This window comes from Lutra lutra, chromosome 12 (assembly GCF_902655055.1).
Source record: "Lutra lutra chromosome 12, mLutLut1.2, whole genome shotgun sequence".
In the NCBI taxonomy this organism is placed as follows: Eukaryota; Metazoa; Chordata; class Mammalia; order Carnivora; family Mustelidae; genus Lutra; species Lutra lutra.
Window position 1 is genome coordinate 3,715,374 of NC_062289.1, and position 19,627 is coordinate 3,735,000.

General features: G+C 52.0%; 1 protein-coding gene across 1 annotated transcript in view; it reads right to left on the bottom strand.

Moving 5' to 3' along the window:
• Window positions 1–333: 333 nt before the first annotated feature.
• Window positions 334–19,627, bottom strand: part of TSHZ1 (teashirt zinc finger homeobox 1) — a 75,919-nt gene continuing 56,625 nt past the window's right edge. Inside the window, exon 2 of the mRNA XM_047696387.1 lies at window positions 334–4,880. Within this exon, the coding sequence (XP_047552343.1) occupies window positions 1,690–4,880 (3,191 nt within the window). The 3' untranslated portion in view covers window positions 334–1,689. The remainder of the gene's footprint in view (window positions 4,881–19,627) is intronic.

Sequence of the window (19,627 nt, forward strand, 5' to 3'; positions counted from 1 at the left end):
CGCCTCAGCCCTGAGCCCTGGATTTGCACTACGGATACCTGTGGACATTTCCAAATGGTCCACAAGGGTCCTCTGGATGAGGCCCCTCGGTCCGCGTCTACCCAGAAGAGCCATCCAGCACTCAGGGGCTCAACTCCGTCATCCGTGACCCCGGCAGAGGTAACACATTTCATGATTGTTTTTTAAAACCGCAATACGGATATGAACGGACACGCCGGCATCCAAGCCGCCCAGAGAGAATCCGAATCAACTTGTCGGTTGACTGCATGGCAACACCGCTTGCTGCTGAAATGACCTCTTGGAGGCAATGTAATGACGACAGGACAATCTATGTAAATCAAGAACTGCTTGTGGTTTTATTTTACATTTGAGGAAACAGTGGATTTAATTGTGTGAACCAAAATGTACTGTACAATATTAATGATAGAACATCAAAATGTATAATTAATAGTGCATTGCTTGCTTTGTTTCCATTTATGTACTTTTGTCTGATATACATGCATCTGGAAAGATGCAGGTACCAGTAAAACTTCTCTATTTAAATCAAGCTGCGGGAACTAAATTTTATTCAAAAATTGTGGTTTTACATTATATACACAGAAATTTAATATAAAATGACAATATAAAAAGTTAAAAGAGAAAGCATACAGCCAGAAGGTACAAAGAAAGTTGAATAGATTAAAATGGTACGATATGTAACATAGAGTTTTTAAGCTGATGCTGGCAATTTACAAGGAAAGGACTCCAACGTTTGCCCCATGTTTTTTTCATTTACCAATGCAGCACGCTATAGAAAGGTCAGCTTATACCAAAGCTTACATTTGTAAATAACTATAAACCGCAGTATTTTACAGGAAAAAAAGAAATAGCATTTTTACACATTTTTAAATAATAGCTTGCATACTTTTTTTTGCCGAAAGTGGCATTTTTTTTTTCAGCATCCAGAGGGTTTGGGCATAGTGGCAACTGGGGTGTTTGGTGGTGGTGGTGGTGGTGGTGGTGGTGGTGGTGGGTTTTTTTGTGTTTTTTTTGTTTTGTTTCATTTTCAATGTGTAAAGCTGTGGCTTCCTAACCCCACGACTCCTAGACAACTTTCTATCTTCCGACAGCTGCATGCATGTTTCCTTCACAAACCAGTTCTGCATATAAAAACTCATTTTTTTAATTATTAAATAAGTTTTGTGTCTGACACAGCTTTTGATCTGAATGAAATGCCTTTAAGCCTTTTTATCTTTCTTTTTTTTTTTTTTTTAGTGAAAGGCACAGAAATGCAATTGCAGTCCTCAAAGGGTTAAATTTGACACTACCAGGTTCTATGACCTTTATTGTCATGGCAACTTTGTAATTTTAGGATGTCTTCTTATCATTGTTATTTGTGTCTTTCTTCTCTGCTAAATGCATGTCTCTGAGTAGTGTGCCCACTATTTCCTACAAAAGATAGCTTAACATCAAGAACAAATGTTGAAAATAAAGGTCAGACTTTGACTCACAGAAAAAGAAAAATAACATGCACAATCGGACAAAGAGCATATAAATATAACTACAAAATATGTGTAAGAAAAAAACCAAGGTCCAGACAGCCAGCTCGGCAACAAAGGGAAGGCTGATTTCGGAGGCTCAGCCCAGGCCTAGTGCAGTCCAAAGACAACGTGTAGTGCAATGTGCCGCGGTCCCTCGCGCTTCTGGACGCTACTGTTTCTCCAGCTCTGTCACATAGATCAGGTGGTCCTCAGGGGACTTGCCGTGGGTCTTACTAAGGTGCAGTTTGACTGCGTGCTTGCTTGCGAAAGTCCGGTTGCAAAGCTTGCATTGGAATGTAGAGCCCCCTTCGTCGTCGGCAGCCCCGACCGGGCCCAGGGCTTTGTTTGCCAGGACTTTTGAAACATTCTGCTGTTCTTGAATCTGATTTAGTGGCAGCTTGGAGAGATCCTTCAAGCTGAAGCCCAAGTGTGTTTCTAGGTGATTTATGTATGTAGAAGCAGTTCTGAACTGAGAGGCACAATCGTTGCAAAAGAAAACAGGATGCCCTGTGTCCAGGTTCTTCAGGAACTTGGTACCCCCTGTCCTCCTCAGCTGATACTTCACGTTGGCCAGCCAGTGGCTGATGGTGGTCATGGACAGCCCGGTAAACTTGGAGATGTGCACGCGCTCCTGCGGGCCCAGGTCCGACATGATGTACTTACCCTCCGGCGTCTCCCGCAGGCTCGAGGCAAACTGCGCCTGTAGGAGCAGCAGGTGCTGGGGGTTCCAGTGGGACTGGCGTCCCTTCCTCTTGTGCACGGGTGACAGCTCGTCCAGTGCTTCCTCGAAGCTGCTGCCGTCGGCATCTGACTTCTCGGACACGGTGGAGGGCGTGGAGGACTTGGGGGTCAGCCGGCCCGTGAGGTTCTTCACCATGTCGGAGATGTCCATGAGGGCGCTCTCCCGGAGAGGGGACGCCACGGGGTCGGCCGCGCTGGAGACCAGGGGCTTGCTTTTGGCCTTGGTCAGGTCGATGGGCTGGTCGCTGTTGTCATAGTAGTAGCGGTCGATGGCGTCCGCCTGCTTGATGGGGGCGGCGGGGTAGACCGGCTTGTCCAGCATGCTGTTGCTGATCTTGTACAGCATGGCCAGCGGGTCCAGAGATGGGCTCACGGGCTTGGACACCTTGCCCAAGTGCGTGTTCATGATGGACTGCAGCGCGCTGAGCGGGTTGATAAAGGAGGGCTCCGCTGAGTGGTCCGTGATGATCCCCAGGTTATTACAGCCATTGGTGACTTTGGCCTTCAGAGGCTCGGTGCCGTTTGGGGTGTGCGTGTCCAGCACACCCTCCTTTTTGGCCTTCCCCGCCTCCACCTCCGGGCCCTTCTTCTGCATGGCCTTGCCGCTGCTGCCATCCTCTGCGCGGGGGAAGTCTTTATTCTCTTTGGCCACGGGGGACACAGCCTTGGCCGGGGAGCCCTTCTCCCTGTCGGCAGCGGGCCGCTCCTCCTTCTTCACGCTGACCTTGCCTGTGACCTTCTCCACCAGCTCCTCCATGGCGGACACGTTGCTCTTGTGCGGCGGCGGCGTGAGGCTCCCCGGCGAGTGCAGCAGCGCGCTGTGCTCCGGGGCCAGCGACTTCACGCCGCCGGCATAGGAGGGCTGCACCTGCACACTCTGCACGGCGGGCAGCGGCTTCACGGCGCCAGGCAGCTGGTAGGCCGCATGGATGCTGGGGTAGCCGCCCCACGAGGGCGCACCATTCTGCGCTTTGCTGATGGCCGTGGAGACCGTGTTCTCCAGGGACTTGAGGATGTCCACCCCACCCTTGGGGCTATCGTCCAGGTCCTCCTCGCGGAGGTACTGATACAGGGCAGTGGGCTCGAACTTCTCGGGGGTGTCCTCGCTCTCCTCCTTGACCTTCTTGTCTGCCTCACCCACCGCTGGCGCCTTGTCCTTCTCGGGCTCCTTCTTGTCCTCGGAGGGCATGGTGCCCGCAGGGGAGTCGGGCTGCTTCTTGATGTGGGCGGCGGGCAGCCGGGTGTGCGTGGTGGGGGGCAGGGGTATGGACTGGATCTTCTCTTCCACCACCGGGTCCAGCACCAGCTGCTTGCCCTTCTTGGAGGCCGAGGTGGTGACCTTGAGGAAGTGGCCGGTGACCATCATGTGGGCGGTGAGCTGTTGCAGCGTGTCGTGCGAGCTCCCACACTCCATGCACTTGAGGATCTGCGCCTTGCGGGCCTCGAACTGCCAGGTGTAGCTGGCACCGTTCTGGTAGCCGTAACGGTTGTTGGGCGTCACGTAGGGGTTGCCAGTCTTCTGGTCCTTGGCCACCTCACTGAGCACGGCGTCGGCACCAAGCCCCGCAGGTTCCGGCGAACACGGGGATGCCAGGTCCTGCAGGGCGCGCTTCTTGGTGGAAGGGACCAGCTTGGTGATGGCTGGCACCGGCTCCTTCAGAGGCACTTTCTGGTAATGCTTTGTCTTGATCATGTGGACGCTCAGGTCCTGCAGGGACTCGAAGGAGTGGCCACAGTACATGCACTTGAGTACCTTCTGGGCGTCCTCCTTGCCTTCCATCTCCATCAGCGAGCGCTTCCTGGGCTTGGACCACCGCTTGGTCTTCTCAGAGTCCTTGTCCCTGTTGTCATCGCGGTAGTGCCCCGTCTCGTTCATGTGCACAGTCAGCTCCACCAGCGTGTCGTATGCGGCGCTGCAGTCCTTGCAGCGGAACTTGCTGGCACCCGTGAACACCGAGCCGTACAGCTTGTTGTTCTGTCTGTACAGCTGCACGGTGCTGAAGAGGCTGGGCTCGGGGAGCAGCCCGTACGAGGACGTCTGCTGCAGCGTCTTGGCCAGCGCAGCCTGATGCCAGTCGTACCCCGAGCCGCCGCTGCCGCCGCTGCCACCACTGCCGGAGCCCGAGCCCGAGCTGGGGGTGCTGGCCGTGGTGCCCGTGGCGCCCGCCGTGCAGGCGGGGGGTGTGGGGGCAGGGGTGGAGCCCTCCTTCTGGCCCGCATCGTTGTTGCTGGGGGTCGAACCCGTCTTCTTCAAATCCAGAGCCAGGCTGGACCAGCAGGACTCGGAGAACAAGTTTGCATACACAGCCTTGATTTGGGCCAAGCTGTCCTGGGGGTAGGAGACGCTGTCCGGGCCCTGTGGGTCCTCCTTCTCCTCTCTGGAGGAAGAGCTTTTGAAGTGGACGAGCTGGTCGCTGTTCTCGCTGAAGGGCGACCCGTAGCCAGCGTCCTGGTTTGTTGCGGAGCTGACAGGGGAGTTCTGGTAGCTCTGAGCTTCCTTGATCTCGGGGTCCTCATTGCACACGTAGTCGCTTTCCGGGATGTCCAGAGACAGCCCATCCTCCTCCACATTCTCTTCATCTATTTCTGCTGCCTTCAGTTCTTCCTCAGGAACATAAGCTAGGAGAGAAAAATGAAACACAGTCAGGGGAAATAAATCATCTTCAAGGACACGGCCTCCCCAGCAGTTAGATGATCTTTAAAAAGATGTTTTCTCAGCCAAGCGCCTGAGCGGGAAGGCTCCCCCTGCTTTAAGGAATGACCCACTCTGAGGCTCCTGGGGGAATAAGGTTTCCAACAGGACGATACCCTCCTCCTCCCGAGCAAACACACTGTCAGCCAAGGAAACACCACTAAAGGGCTAGTTTCTGCCTGCCCCCTTCCTGAAAACATCACCTTGGCCGCCACAGCGGGGCCCGAGGGGGAGCCCGGCCACCTCCTCCCAGAGGCTGTTCCTTCCCTAAGTGACAGGCGGGTCCGTCATGCCTCCCCATCAGGTGGGACCTGTCAACTTGCAGGCAAGATAGTCCACAGACAGTATCCTACGGTCTCCATAAATAAAAAGCCTCCACAAGGACACACGATGAAAGTACTCTGGTCTTCCCTAAAAAGAAGGACAAAATATACCACTTCCAGCCCCCTGCCCGGAACAGAGCGGACATCACCTGCACGGGGACAGTAGACAGTTGTACAAAGCAGCATTATTTATAAGCGCCAAAGGGTGTAGATAACCCAAGTATCCACTGACAAATGAACGGAGGGACTAAACATGTGTAGTACACGAAGGAATAGTATTCAGCCTCTAAGTTAGGAAACTGACCTGCACTACAGCGAGGAAAAACCTGAAGGCGTTTCAGGGAGATGCACTGGGCAGAGGAGGGCACGTACCGTAGGATTCCACCTACAGGAAGCACCTAGGATAAGGAGTCACATTCGCAGGGACAGAGAGCAGAGTGTGGTTTGCAGGGGCTGAAGGAGGGCGATGGGGAAGTGGTAGTTCACGGGGACAGTTTCAGCCCTGGAAGAGGAAACGTTCCGCAGAAAGACGGTGAGGACGGATACACAACAGTGTGAAAGTCGACGCCACATAACTTTCCACTTGAAAATGGTTAAAATGTTAACTTTCACGTGATGAATGTTTTACCCACAATAAAAACTTTTTTTTTTTTTTAATTTTAACAGAGCCTGTAGTACTCGCTCTGACGGCCTACAGCAGGCTGCACGTGCAGCGACTTCTGGAGTCGAAGGCGCCACCTCCCAGAGGAAGCCACAGGGCACTGACAACTGTCACGTGAATGAGAGGTCTGGAGGGTGCATAAATCCTTAGATGAAACCTGGTTTTGACTGCAGGACATTTCAGATTCTTTAACAGGTGACCAGTCTTGTTAAGTCCCCAAGGGAGCTTATGGCATGTGCTACCTCTTATTTGACCAATGTGAATTTATTTATTTTTAATTTTTGTTTTTGAGGAAACAACTACCCAAACGAGTGTTCCATGCGCTCCTTGGGAAATCTGGGGCTAAGACATTTTCCAGGAAGCCCCCAGAAAAACGCACTGCTATGAGGCGAGAGGGGTGTCTCATTAAATAGGGTCACTCATTATCACCTTATCAGAGCCCCATCCTAGGGGAACCAGGCTGAGAGCACACGCGTCCCCAGAAACCGCAGGAAGGAGACCGAGAACACGCCGGCCCGCGGGGCGGACGCCGGGCCAGGAGGAGGTGACCTGGGAGGACCAGCACCTGCAAACAGAGGGTCTGGGGGTGGGGCGGCGCGCACTCCGAGCACGAGCACACACAGTCCCCGCAGGACGCACGCACGCGCACGTGCACGCGCGGGGAATCCCACGACTTGGTCATCGCGTCCGCCTCTCAGCAGCGCACGGCGTGGGCCGCTTCCCGCCCCTGAGCGCGGGCGACCGCGGGCTGAGATGCGCGATCACGCGGCTCACAGCCGAGCCCGCACGGAGCAGCGTCCGGAGCGAGCGCGGCCCGCGCAAAAACACCGCCGGCGCCGCAGAGGCCTCACCCCACGCGCCGGCATCTGGATGCGCTGCACACATCCCACCGCCCTCCTGGGAGCTGTAAAGCTCAGAAAACTATTAAAAAAAAAAAAAGGGAAGAGACTGCCGAGTTGAATGTCATCTTCATTTTGTCTATAATTATTGAAGGTTTAGGACAGTGCAGGGTTGGAAGGTTCGAGGCTCAGGTCCTCAGCCAAGGGGCCCAGGTAGCCTCGCTGCCTCTTCCCAAGCTGGGCCGGCCCCGAGGTCCACCTCTGTGGGTTCCGCTGGGGACAGCCAAGGCTCGGAGGCACCTGGCAGGGCTGAACCCGTGCGAAGATGCGGGTGCCAGGTCCCCCAGCAGCTCTGGTAACTCACCCTCGGGCAGCTCCCAAACCAGCGTCCACGGGAGGAGGTCACCTACGAGACTTGGTCTGTCCACTTCTGTGAAAGCAACATTCATGCCCTAGCAAGTAATTAAAACTAATTTCAAGAAGTGTTTGTTGTTGTTTTGAAGAGAGAGAGCACAAGCAGGGGAACAGCAGAGGGAGATGGAGAAGCAGCTCCACGCTGAGTGGGAAGCCCGACCGGGGGCTCAATCCCAGAAGCCCAGGACCACAACCCAGGCTGAAGGCAGCCACTTGACCAACTGAGCCACTCAAGCGGCCATCAAGGAAAGGTGTTATCTGAACCCATTTGGCTCAGCCTGGGAGGCCCATCACTGTGGGTCTGTCCCCCGTGTCCCCTGTCAGCTGGTCTGTCTCCCTCACGGGATGGAAGCGGGACTGCCCACTGTCTACACCCCAGCGGGCACCCATCCATGTGAGCTGAATAAAGAAAGGACTTCTGTCTGGGCTCTGGGAGCCCAGAGCCGGGAAACACCCTGTAACAGCACTAGGGTTTGTGCAGTACCCGCCGGCCCTCAGCCGCAAAGGTGGCCTCTCCAAGTCTGGAATGGCACAGACACAACTAAGTTGGCACCTGCCTGCCCCCTCAGGCATTCCCTCCCCTGACCGACTGGGGGGTGATCAGACCACACTCCATCCCAGGCCGCCTTCCTCCTGAGGCAATCCAGTCTACACCCGGAAGCTCCTGGGTTGAGCCGAAATGAGTTTCACCGACCACTCCACAGCCCCGAGGCGACCATGACTGGGGTGTCGGGTGGAACCACACAGAGCAGCCCCAAGCCTCTTCCATGAGGAAACCCTCCTAAGAGGCATGGGTTTTCAGTGAGCTTTTCCCCACCTGGGTAACTGCATCCATGGTATTCCAGGGAGGGATCCCCGCTGTGCCTGGCCTGCTGGACTCGTGGGGAGGGAACCCCAGTGTGCTCTCAGGTGAAGCCCAGGATCCTCCCTGCTTTCCCTGACCTGGGCTCGGACGCCCCCCTTCCAAGCACGCCTGTGGGGAAGCAGCGTCAAGGTCCCTCCTGTCCCAGCCACGCTCCTGGGGATGGTATGTGTTGAGCCTCCTGCCCTTGGGCCAGTGCACTGGCTGCCTCTGGCTGCCCCATCCTGTGGCTCTTGCTTATCGCACAGTGGGCTCTTCCATGCCCGCGTGCCCCTTCCGGGAGTCTCCCAGTGCAAGCCCATGACCCCCAAATCCATGTCCCTCCCCAGGTCTGCTGGTCATAGCCTCATCAGGGACGGCGTCCGAAGCCTGGGCTTTGTCATGCCTTCCCCTTCCCACATGTTTTCAGAGCCAGCCCCGTGTCTCACACAAAGAAGCAGCTCCAACTGCTATGACATGAATTTGTCATGATGTGAGTGTTCCGGACACTCCCAAGTCAGTTACGTGCAAACGCAATGCTCCTTCTGTCCCCTCCCCAGATAACAGCACACTTTCTCCTGAATTCAAGAACCCCTAAATCAGTGGTTATGAACCATCCCAAACAAGTTACCCCTTCCAGAAAAGCAATGGTTGTCCTAGTTCCCAAACCCTGTATCCAGCACTCCCCCCCCCCACCGCATAATGCAGACCACCCCCCCCCCCCCGACACGGCCCAGCACACGCTGCAGAGCCATCCAGCCGGGCCTCCCCTCTTGTCCTGTAGCCTTCTTCCTCCAGGCTGGCCTGGGGAGCCCCACTCTCACAATCCCAGAGTCAAAACCTCCATGAACGCCATGTCCTGCCAGGGGCTACGAAACCTCAGACAGACCCCTCCCCTGCCACACGTCCAGGCTTGAGTGCAACCTGGTCCCAGGCAGGACCCCACCCCACCTTGTGAACGACACTATCCTCGAGGCGAGGCTCAGATGTCACCTCCATCCGTCGCCTTCTTAATCCCCGACCAAATCCACCATCCCCTAAAGGACTGGGAGAGGTTTACCTGCCCATCCTCGTGTCTAGACCATGAACTTACACTCCACTCACATGCTCAGGCCACCCCACCTGCAGCTCACGGGGCCCTGCCCGTACTACCACCTCCTTCCACCCCACGAGCCTCCGAGGCAGTGTCACTGAGATGCCCATTCTGCAGGTGAGGAAGCTAAGTCTCCACGAAGCTGGGCAGCTCCCACAGTCCCACGGGGAAGGAACCACGGGCTATCCACACGGGTGACCTGACTCCCAGGCAGGCCCCTCCACCCAGCCACCTCAGGAAGCTTCCCCCTGTCAGCATCCCAACGCCAGGGAGCACATCCCATCCATGCTGTGGACGTGAGCGACCCAAAGCCGTTCTGTACCGAGTGTTTAGAACACGCTCCAGTCATGGCAGCGAGAGGAGAGTCTGAAATGTGGACACTCTTTGGCCCAATAATTTCACTTTCGGATATAAAGCCAGGATCACGGTATGAAACACAGAAAATGCTTCGTGCACGAAGATGTCCTTCATAGTGTCATTCCAGACAAGATGGCAACACTCAGAATGATCAACAATAAAAGAGAATTAACTGATTTGTAGTTTATTCTGAGGATGGACTATCATTCAAACGTTAAAAAGTATCTTTAATGACTTGGCCAGGTCATTAAGTGAAAAAAGCAAATGACAAAAACTGTGTACATGGAACAAGGGAAAAATTGTTTGAAAAGAATAATGGGTTTTTTCCTAGATAATGAATCTATGGTCATGTGGAGAGACGCTGCTCTTGATAAATATCTCTACCTTCAAGACCTTCTTCAGTGTTTTCGGCTCAGCAAACAGGGATTAGCTACCTCATACTGTTTCTGGAAGAAAAGAGCTGGCAGCAACCCTTCGGCGAGACCCCAGCAGCCACTAGCCGGACCCTGGGAACGGCGCCCCCGCCACGAAGGGAGGGCTTGGCCTGGGAGTAGAAATGTGCAAAGGGCTTCATTAACTATTATTTTTCAAAACATGTTAAAAAGTAAAGGGGGGCAGGAACAGTGAGGGGTGCAGATGGTATGTGGGTTCCGGTGAGAGGGACTACAGTGGGCAGGAGGGTCTCCTGCTTCTGGGCTGCATCCCCGTCCCCAGTGTGTTCTGGAGAAGGCTGCCGAGTCCCGCAGACGCCACGGGTGCCAGGGCCTCTCCGGCGGCCCTCAGCCCGCCCGCTCGAGGGTCACCACGCTGCGCCACGTCAGCCTTCTAGAACCTTAGGGTGTGCGCCTCCACCATCTACTCTCCCAGCTATCGGTCCTGGGAGGTTGGCCTCTCCTGGCTGTTTGGCTCCTCTACCGTGTTGTCTTAGCCCGCTGACCTGTTTTTTGAGTGAGTTCACATCTCAGTGGTAATAATCAAGGGGCCGGAGGAAGTGTGGACCCAGAGGGGCAGCCGGGGCCCCCTCCCCTGGGTCTGCACTGTGACAGCCTTCTGACCCTAGAGTTGTTTTCCCGTTCCCTCTTCGGATGAGACGGGCAGGGTAAAATTAGCTTCTGCAGACAACATATCCCTTAACCCCGTCATCTGCATTCCAGTGGCCCATTCCACGGGCTCACCGGCCCAAGCGCAGGTCGGGATGTTCACGGTCACGTGGGATGGCCACAGCCCATAACAGGTGCAAAGGATTCGACTTCCATACAGAGGAAGGCGTGAAGGAGCCCCACTGAACCTTCCAGACTGACTCTTCAAGCCACGGAGCCAGCCTGCCTTACCCATCTGCCCCCCGTTCCGAGAACTTCAAGGGCTGCCTTGGCTCCACGTCCCCAGCACTAACGATGACCATAAACACAGAATTCCCAGAGCAGCAACTCCTGCGTGCTCACAGCCGCCAGCACCCACCCCACACAGTGACCCCAATCTTCCACTCCTCTCCACCTACCCCCGGAGAGCTGATGGATGGAGCTTCCTGAGGCTCCCCCAGGGTCAGCTGGGCTCCAGCCCTCTCTGCCCCTTTAAAAGCAATGCTCGAGCCCCCTGGGGAAATCCCAATGGCTCCTGCCTTCCAAATCTGGGCTCGGACCAAGGGCACTCACATTGCGGGGTCAGAGGCCTCAGAAGGCCCTAAAAGCGACTGAGTTCCCATTTAAGAGTTTGGGCCTGGGGAGGACGAGAAGGCTGGCCTCGAGGACAGGGCTGTACTGAAGATGGAGATTCGCACACCATACCCAGAACATGATGCCTGGAAAGTCCGGCCAGACGCCGGGCTTCAGCAGGTGGAAGGGAAAGAGGCTTTTGGTTTTGCCACGTCTGCACCTGGAGGAATGGGCTAACCAGCTTTTCAAGACGAGGCCCCTGAGCCATACCTGCCACACATGCAGGGGCACAGAGCGTGTGCGAGGGGTGCTCGAGGGAAGGGGTGACCTGGGCAGCCTGGACCTGGAGGCCAGGGTGTGTGGGGGAGGGTGACATTCCACTGGCGTGTCTCTAGAGGGTCCAGGAGAATGAGGCCACAGCTGGGACCCCTCCTGAAGGACAGATGCCCATCACTTTTGTGACGTGAGGGCAAACAGGTGAGACACCTGGCGAGGAGCCCCAGCCCTGTCACCTATGGACAGTAGGGCCCCAACCACTTGTCAGGGTCCCTCAGTTTCCTCAAACCACATTCAGGACGACTACTGGTGTCTTTGGGAAAGGCGGGGCTCTAGTAAGTGCTCACGGCAAAGGCAGCCTGCCTCCCTCAAGGCTAAGTCCATGACTGCAGCCCTCCTGCGTCCTCCTCACGCCCTGCAGATGCAAAATGAGCTGGGAAATGCATGTGGAGGGGCCAGCCCCGTACACCATCAGACGCACCCCTGCTTTGCCGCACACCTCACAAGCTGTTGCCAACCTCGAACCATTGGGACAAAATAAGGAACGTTCGTCCCGACAAGAGCCGACCCATGACTGGACCTCGGCTTCCGGTGGACGGTGCACCTCACAACCGGACTCAGAATCAGGACCAGGGTTGGCTCAGGAGGTTAGTTCTGGAACTTCTGCATCCCCCAGGCCCTCTGTCTGCCTCTGACGTCTGGCAGTTCCCCTGGTGACCACACCTTCCACCAGGGAGCAGAGCAACGAAGGCGGGTGGGAACTCGCCAGGACCGCAAATGCGTTCCTGGTTAGCTGCTCCTCCCGAGTTGGTGGAAATAAAGGACAAGGATCAGGCTGGGAAACTTTGTTTACCCAAGTTCTTTTCCTCATTAGCACGCATAATTGAGAGTTGGCTATGAAGGAGGAAAACGGATATTTAAAAATGACTAATCTCAAACACAGGTCTGTCCCTGCTTGGTTACTGGCTTACAGTAAATACCAAACTTTGCTATCACATTGCCACCTGGTGAAACTCTACCATCAGACCAAGTTACATGTTTATCTGCATCAAACTAGGTTTTAGACAGCAAATGTGATACGGTGAACAGATGGCCATTAGATCAAAACACACCTACTCCAAGGGGCCCGTTCACAAAAGGGTCTCACACACACCTAAGTGATGAGTGCACAGCTGCAATTCATTGTGGAATCTCGCAAAACACGCTTTCTTCCAAATTTATAATTGATCTCTTGTAAAGTTACTTCACCTCTGTTCCCAAGAGAGCCGGTGGTTTTGATGAAAGTTAGAATATACTGGGAAATAAAAATGCAGAGAAAGCAGATAGAGGTACAGAGCTCCTTCCTTCCTACTCGGAAAAGGACACTACAATACAAGCAGGATATATGTTAATTTACGAACATAAGTTCTGATTTTCTGCAGGAAGGTTGACACTCTGCCAAGCAGAGCTGAAAGGCCACTTCTGCTCACATGTGATAGGAGCAAAAAAATTTTCTGTCACTTTGGCAGATTTTAATTGCCTAGTACCAATCACTAATGGACTGGTCTGCTACACCATCTGATTTATGCTGGAATCGTTTCTTTATTTAAAACCCGATAGGAGCCATTTTTAAGAACAGCAGAGTCTGTGAACACAATGGCCTGTGATTTTTACCCATCTCTAATTTTAATTAGGGATCCACAGGTAACTTCCTGAACTGTAATTTCTTCTTTTGCTCACTGCCCCAGAATTCAGTGTCGAGTTCTTAAGTGAGAAGGAAGAAACCCCCTTTCGAGGCTCCTTCCCTATGAGCACACCAGCTAATATCCTTGCGCCCATTATATTGATGCAACTGAGCCAGTGGGACAGCACGAATCAGAGCTTAAACCTGAAGACAGAGACCACAGACTTTCACTGGTTTTCAAGGACGTCAGGAAGAAAAAGAGGAAAAATTCATGAGAACCTCGCAAAATTAAAAGAGAACTTAAAATGGAGAAGAACGAGAAGTCAATCATCCTTCTATGAACCTGGGAAATCACAGGTATACATCACTACTGCTGGATGGTATGTTAATGAACTACGCACACGTTCTCTTGTTCCACAAATTAACGGTGTCGCCATCGCCAACAGATGCATGCGCGGTGCCAAGCACGGGGACATCATATGCTTTTGGCACCTGCCTCCACACTGAGGAAGGACGGACACCACACTCTGGTGGTCTGATGAGTCTGGGCCTACAGACCCAATATCAGCAAACCAAGCCCAAAACACTGGGTTCCAACCTGGTGTTATTGACCAACACTGGAAAAGACTTTCATCAGATAGGGTCAGGTTCATCCTGAGAGATGACACTGGGAGATCAGAAGGGGAGACTTGGGCACGAACTCTCTTCAAATGGCTGATATCAACACGAGGAAGGTGACTCAGCCCAAGCACCTGTCCGTGCTTGCACTACCTGCCGTGCACAAGAGCCATCACGATGAACCAGTAGCGAGTGTCTCCCCATCCAGGAGACACGGTGTGCCCCTGCAGTTCCCCACCACGTCTTCTGTTACAGAGGGAACATCCCTAAATAAAGGCATTGGGACACACAAGTGAGTGAGGACGGAGAGAAAAAAGGGCTTTCTAGGCTCCACAGCCCACCCAGGGCGCACGTCTCAGAAGGGCTCACATCTAAGGAGTGCATCCCTACTTTCAAATCTAGTGTCTTATTCTCACAAAGGCACAGGATAAAAGAGGAGAAATGGGAACTTGAACTTTTGGGGGGCAATGATGTCATCAGTGTGGGGAAACACATAGACTTAGAGATGCCAGGGACAGGCTGACTCGTACCAGAAAGTCAGGGGAGTTTTTATCCTTGAGTATGCTGTGGCCAGATGTAGATCCTGTAACTCCGTGAGCAAGCATGAGCCCCAGGACCTTATATAAGCATTTCCACACCTGGCAGGAAGCTTAACACGAGATCACAGACACCCGAGTAACAATGGTGACAATCCCAGGTACAGCCACACTACCAAGACTGAAAGCAGCATTCTCTCATCACAATAATGGGGTTTGTGTCTACCATTATCAGTAAATTCTCATAACTGCTTTCCTAGATGCTTCTTAAAAATGTTTACCTAGGCAGAGGCAGAGAGAGAGAGAGATAGAGAGAGTCCGACTTGGAATTTAGGCAATTATTCGTGATGATCTTTTGTTTTCATTACAAGCTACAACTTTCTAAAAATCCATATGGGTACAAATGTACCAAAATATAGTCCTCGTTTTATTTCTGGTAATGAAACTGTGAGAAGAATATACTTCACACGGTGAAGGGATGTAATTTCTCAGCCTGGGAGATTATGATGCGAGCAGCTACTTTTGCACAGAAAACCGAGTCAGCCCCACGCCACTGCGTCTGCTCCACCAACCCCCCCCACCAGCGCCGCCACCTCCCCTCCACCCTCACCACCCCCCGCGTGGAAATCTGATGAATGAGTAAGCTTGGAAATGGTAGCTGCTGTATAAAATTCTCCTTTTACAATTACTTACAGAAATAAATGACATTTCTTCCCATCAAATAAAACAAAGACTCCAAATCACCTTCTGCCACTTCTTTTTGTGTCAAAACAGCTTTGCCATCATCCCCCCACCCTCCCTGAGCCTAGCACGCGGTGTGGAGTGTGACACTCTGAGCACACGCAGTGTGTCCCGATGTCAGCAGGAGAACACGCCTAGCAGCCGCACAGAACACCTGAACAATCACACATCAGCACCCACCAGGCAGGAGAGAAGGTGCTGCCAGCTCTGCGTGCACACGTGTGTATTCATGGGTGTGTGTGCATGTGTGTGCATTTGTGTGTGGATGTGTGTGCAGGTGTGCACGTCTGCACATGTGAACATGTGCAGGTAGTGTGTATAGGTATTCATGTGTGTGTTCGTGTGTGCATGCGCATTTGTGTGAACACGTGTGGCTGTGTGCATGCATTCGCGTGTGCATTGTGCGAACTACGCATGTGTGTGCATGTGCATTGTGTGCACTCATGTCTGTGTGTGCACGTGTGCAAATGTGCAGCTATGTGCATGTGTGTGTGAACGGTGCATGCATGTGCATGTGTACGCATGTGTGTGCATTTGTGTGAACATGTGCAGGTGTGTACATGGATTCGTGTGTGCATGTGTGTAAACTGTGAGGGTGTGCTCATATGTGCATACATGTGCATGTATGTGAGTGTTTGCATATGTGAATGAACAGAAAAATAAAAAAATACATAGACCTCATCATTCCCAAAACGGGGACCAACCAGATCTTCTGGTTAGATTTCACTTTTTAAAAAAAATTAAATCTTGTTAATATTTTTTGTCATAAAATGTGCCTTCTGGACGCCAATGTGTCCCCAAAGATGTGCTGTCATCTTAAGCAACAGGAGATTCTGTGCATTCTAATGCAAGTGGACATAAGGCAATGTATACGGTCCCTGTTAGAGTTTAATCTGACACCAACAATGTGTGCCCTGCTGCTTTACAATGTAAATATACACATATTGCCTGAAAAAATATTTTCATCTCAAATTGTAATTACACAATGAGGCACAAACATCTTATCTTTGGCAAACTAGATAAAAATTGTATTTCTCAAATTGCAGCCCAACATTTTTAAAAACATCTTTGTTTCTTTCAAGAAAACATGATTTTCTCCATTCAACAGTCATTTTAAGAATGGTGAGAAGTGACAGCTGTATTTGTTTTTTAATGGGTAAATGTAGAAAAGTTCCAAATTCCCTCGAGTCTTTGTAACACTGGCTCTGAGCAATTAGGTTCGTCCCCCCGCCCCCGCCTGCATCTGAATCTCCATCCCAATTACACAGAACAGAAAGGTCTTCTCCTGAAATGTCCTGTTTTCTATTCTATCACAGGTGAATGCACCAGAAAAAATGCCTCCTCGTGATCCTTGTTCCTCAGATGGATGAACAGAAGTGTGGGTACCTCACCGGCCAGAAGGGCTGATCCAACAGTAGAAGAAAGGCTTTCCCCGGAACACAACTTGCTTTCTAAAAGTCAGCTTTACACTGAGCTACAAAATCTAGCAGGTTACTCAAAATACCCGTCCACACAAGGTAACAAGCACCCATCCGTGTCTGTTCCTACCTGATAACAAAATATCCTGATATAAAGTGAAAGATGCTCCCCTTTCCCCCACCCCACCCCTGATTTAAATATCTGGAATCATTCGGATATGGGCATTTCATGTAATAGGCTAGACGACTCAATGTTGTCATATTTAACTCCCTTGGATTTTAAGAAATACTGTCTAGATTGGAGGAAGACGGTGATCCTGGAAAACACAGTGTGCATTTAGCATTTTAGTCTGAAAACACACTGAATAAGCCACATTCACGTAGCTAAATCGACAAGGACATTATGGGACACCTGGCCTGACTGTGTCTCTTGCTGGACACCCCGATATTTCCTCTAAACGTCGAGTCATGTGTCTAGAACACAGTGAAAAGGAATGACTTTCAATATTTTAAAAATGTGAAATAGCACCAACTACTTAGATAAAATGGCTTTTTCGACAATTAAGGATGGAAAGTGACTTTTTAGGCAAAGGGGGAAAAACGTGCTAAAAGCTGACCATTTAGAATTGCAGGGAAATGAGGAAAACAGAGGTTCTCCTCCCTCCCTTCGAGTCTTTGAGACCGGGTTCTAGAGGCATCGGGAGACCACCCTTGGATTTCACCAGCTGAAGCTACCCCTTGCCAGCTACCCGCCAGGAAGGAGGAGAGAGCCCCAGCCCCTCCCCGCCCCCTCAGTCCCTCAGAAGGGAGAGTTTGGTGTTAGCAGACGTCTGCATGGGGACAACGGTGCCCTGCACTGGCATGGCTGGGCCACTGTTCTCATCTTGGAGGATTCCTTGCCCTTGCCCTTCCCCATCCCTCTGATGAACGACACACGCGCACGCGCGGGCACTCTCATTAGGGCTCCACCACCAAAGGCACAGAGATGAATCAGTCCAGGTCCCTCCCCGCTCTGCCCTGTCGCGATGATTCCATTGAAATGTTCATTTTCTTCCCTGCCGGCAACATTAGAATGGAAAGTATTTAACCTGTTTCCATTACTTATACAAATCACCATTACGGGGCAGGACAGATGTTCGAATCACGGCACGTAACTGACTTCCATACATTCTTCACAGGACGTGTGGGGAGACGGAACACCTCTAGATCATATTATCCAGGCTCGATAATGTTCTCTCTGTTACCAGATTCATTAACTTCCCACATCAGCATTGCACTTGCTTTCTTCGTGGAAATTCCCAGGCTACTTGGGCTCATTTAATTTGGAGAAGGAAGCCTTTCTCGGGGATGATGTTTTGATCAGATGCGCTAAGAGCGTGGAGAGGAGCGCGGGCACAGGCAGGAGGTAGGGAGAAACAAGAGTGGGAGAGGAAACAACCTTGTCGAAAATGTTACCTTTCCAACATGAATGATGAAAGAGAAGTCAGTTAAAGACGCTGGTACTCAAAGATGGCTGTCACTTCACATAGACACTGGCACAACTCACCTAGACAGGTGACACTTTGGTGGAGCAAAAATGCTGCTGCATTATTGAGCAAACCGGGGATGGGAGCACAGGCAGACTGCAGGCCCGGGATGCCTGGGGCACCCAGAGAAGTGAATTCGGCAGGTGAATGGATTTCACTCTTCATTTGCATCTTTCAGAGGAGCTGGAGACAGTCTCCTGGCTGAAAGGATGGAACAGGCGCCGGAGTCCCAGTCTGGGCATGAGCCTGGCACCCTCTTCACGTTGTTTCTCTCTGGGATCCGAGGCAGAGGCTGGGAGGGTGCTCCACATAATTGGGCGGCAGGATCGGGGGACTCAGGGCCCTTCGACTAGTTATTACCTTCCTTTTCAGAAATGTAACAAACAACAATTTCTAATTAGTATGAAGACATCTGCCCTTTTATCTCTGGCGAGGGGGGCGTGTGGCCCTGAGTCTGCCCAGCGACCACATCTCTGGGCACTCTGGCTGCAGGCAGGCTCCTTGGAGAACATATAAGCTTCGATCACTTCTAGGCAAAGGTTTGGAAACAAAAGATCCATTCGTGGAGCGGAAAAGACAAAACAAATTCTGTTCCAACTGTCCCCACTAGACAGCCTTTCTCTCTAAGAGCTGTTAAAGGAAACTCAACTCCTGACTTCACGGTTTCCATGATCCTCTCTTCCTCTCTATCTCTGTTGTTTCTGGGGATGAGACCACTTGGAAAGAAATGCTGGGCATGTTAAAATGATTAAGCCAAGGAAAGGGAATAAAAATATTTGGAGGGAGAAGAAAAGCACATAGCATCTGAACTACCCTATGGGAGAGGATTCCAATGTGGAGATTGGCAAAGCCAAGTCACATGTAGAAAAAATGCTGTTGACCACTAAGTGTTCTCAAATCCTTACAAGGGAGCCTGAAAAGAAAAGGGTACGTGCATATGAACACATTCTGTGCAGAAAGCGTGAGAGCCCACCATGGTCACCAGCGGCATTTTCTCCATGACAACACTGAAATCAGGTCCCAAACAGGAACGAAATATACTCTGAGATAACGATCCACCTAGATAGAGAGAGAAAGACTTTTTCTGGCCACTGGAAATTTATTTGGGAGGATTAATAATAGACTATTGTGTTGAAAGACGTAATTTGCTTGTTCTTGGGGAAACATTTTCTACCCACAGACTATCTGCTCAAGGAGCAATATGCTTTGGATGAAAACGTCCTTGACTAATAATAGGAAGTATTTATTGAACCCTGTCTCTGGACCAGACACTCTCTGAAGTGCCCTGCATTTACTAACTGTGTTAGGCTCTCCCCAGCAATAAGGGAGGACACCCACTCTTCCCATCCGCTTCCGCATGGGGACACGGGGTACGGGGATTCCACGAGCCGCACCAGAACACGCCAGCATCAGCTCATGGAGCAGGGCCCCCCCCACTGCTCCCCAAGCTGTCTGTTTCACAGCTTAACTCCCGATGTGCGCTCACACTACCGCACACGGAACCATTCCTATCAGGGACTGTAAGTGGCATGAGTTTAAAATGAATCCTGTCTTCAGAATATGCTGTTTGTAAAATCAGATCTTTATCTACATGAAGGTCAGCGAAATTGCTCCTGGGCAGTTCCTCCTGAAAGTTGTGTTCGTCTGGATCAGCCGTGACAGGCTCCAGGGGAGAGCCTCTCCGAGGGCTGCCGTCCACTGGAGGGCTGCAGGGCC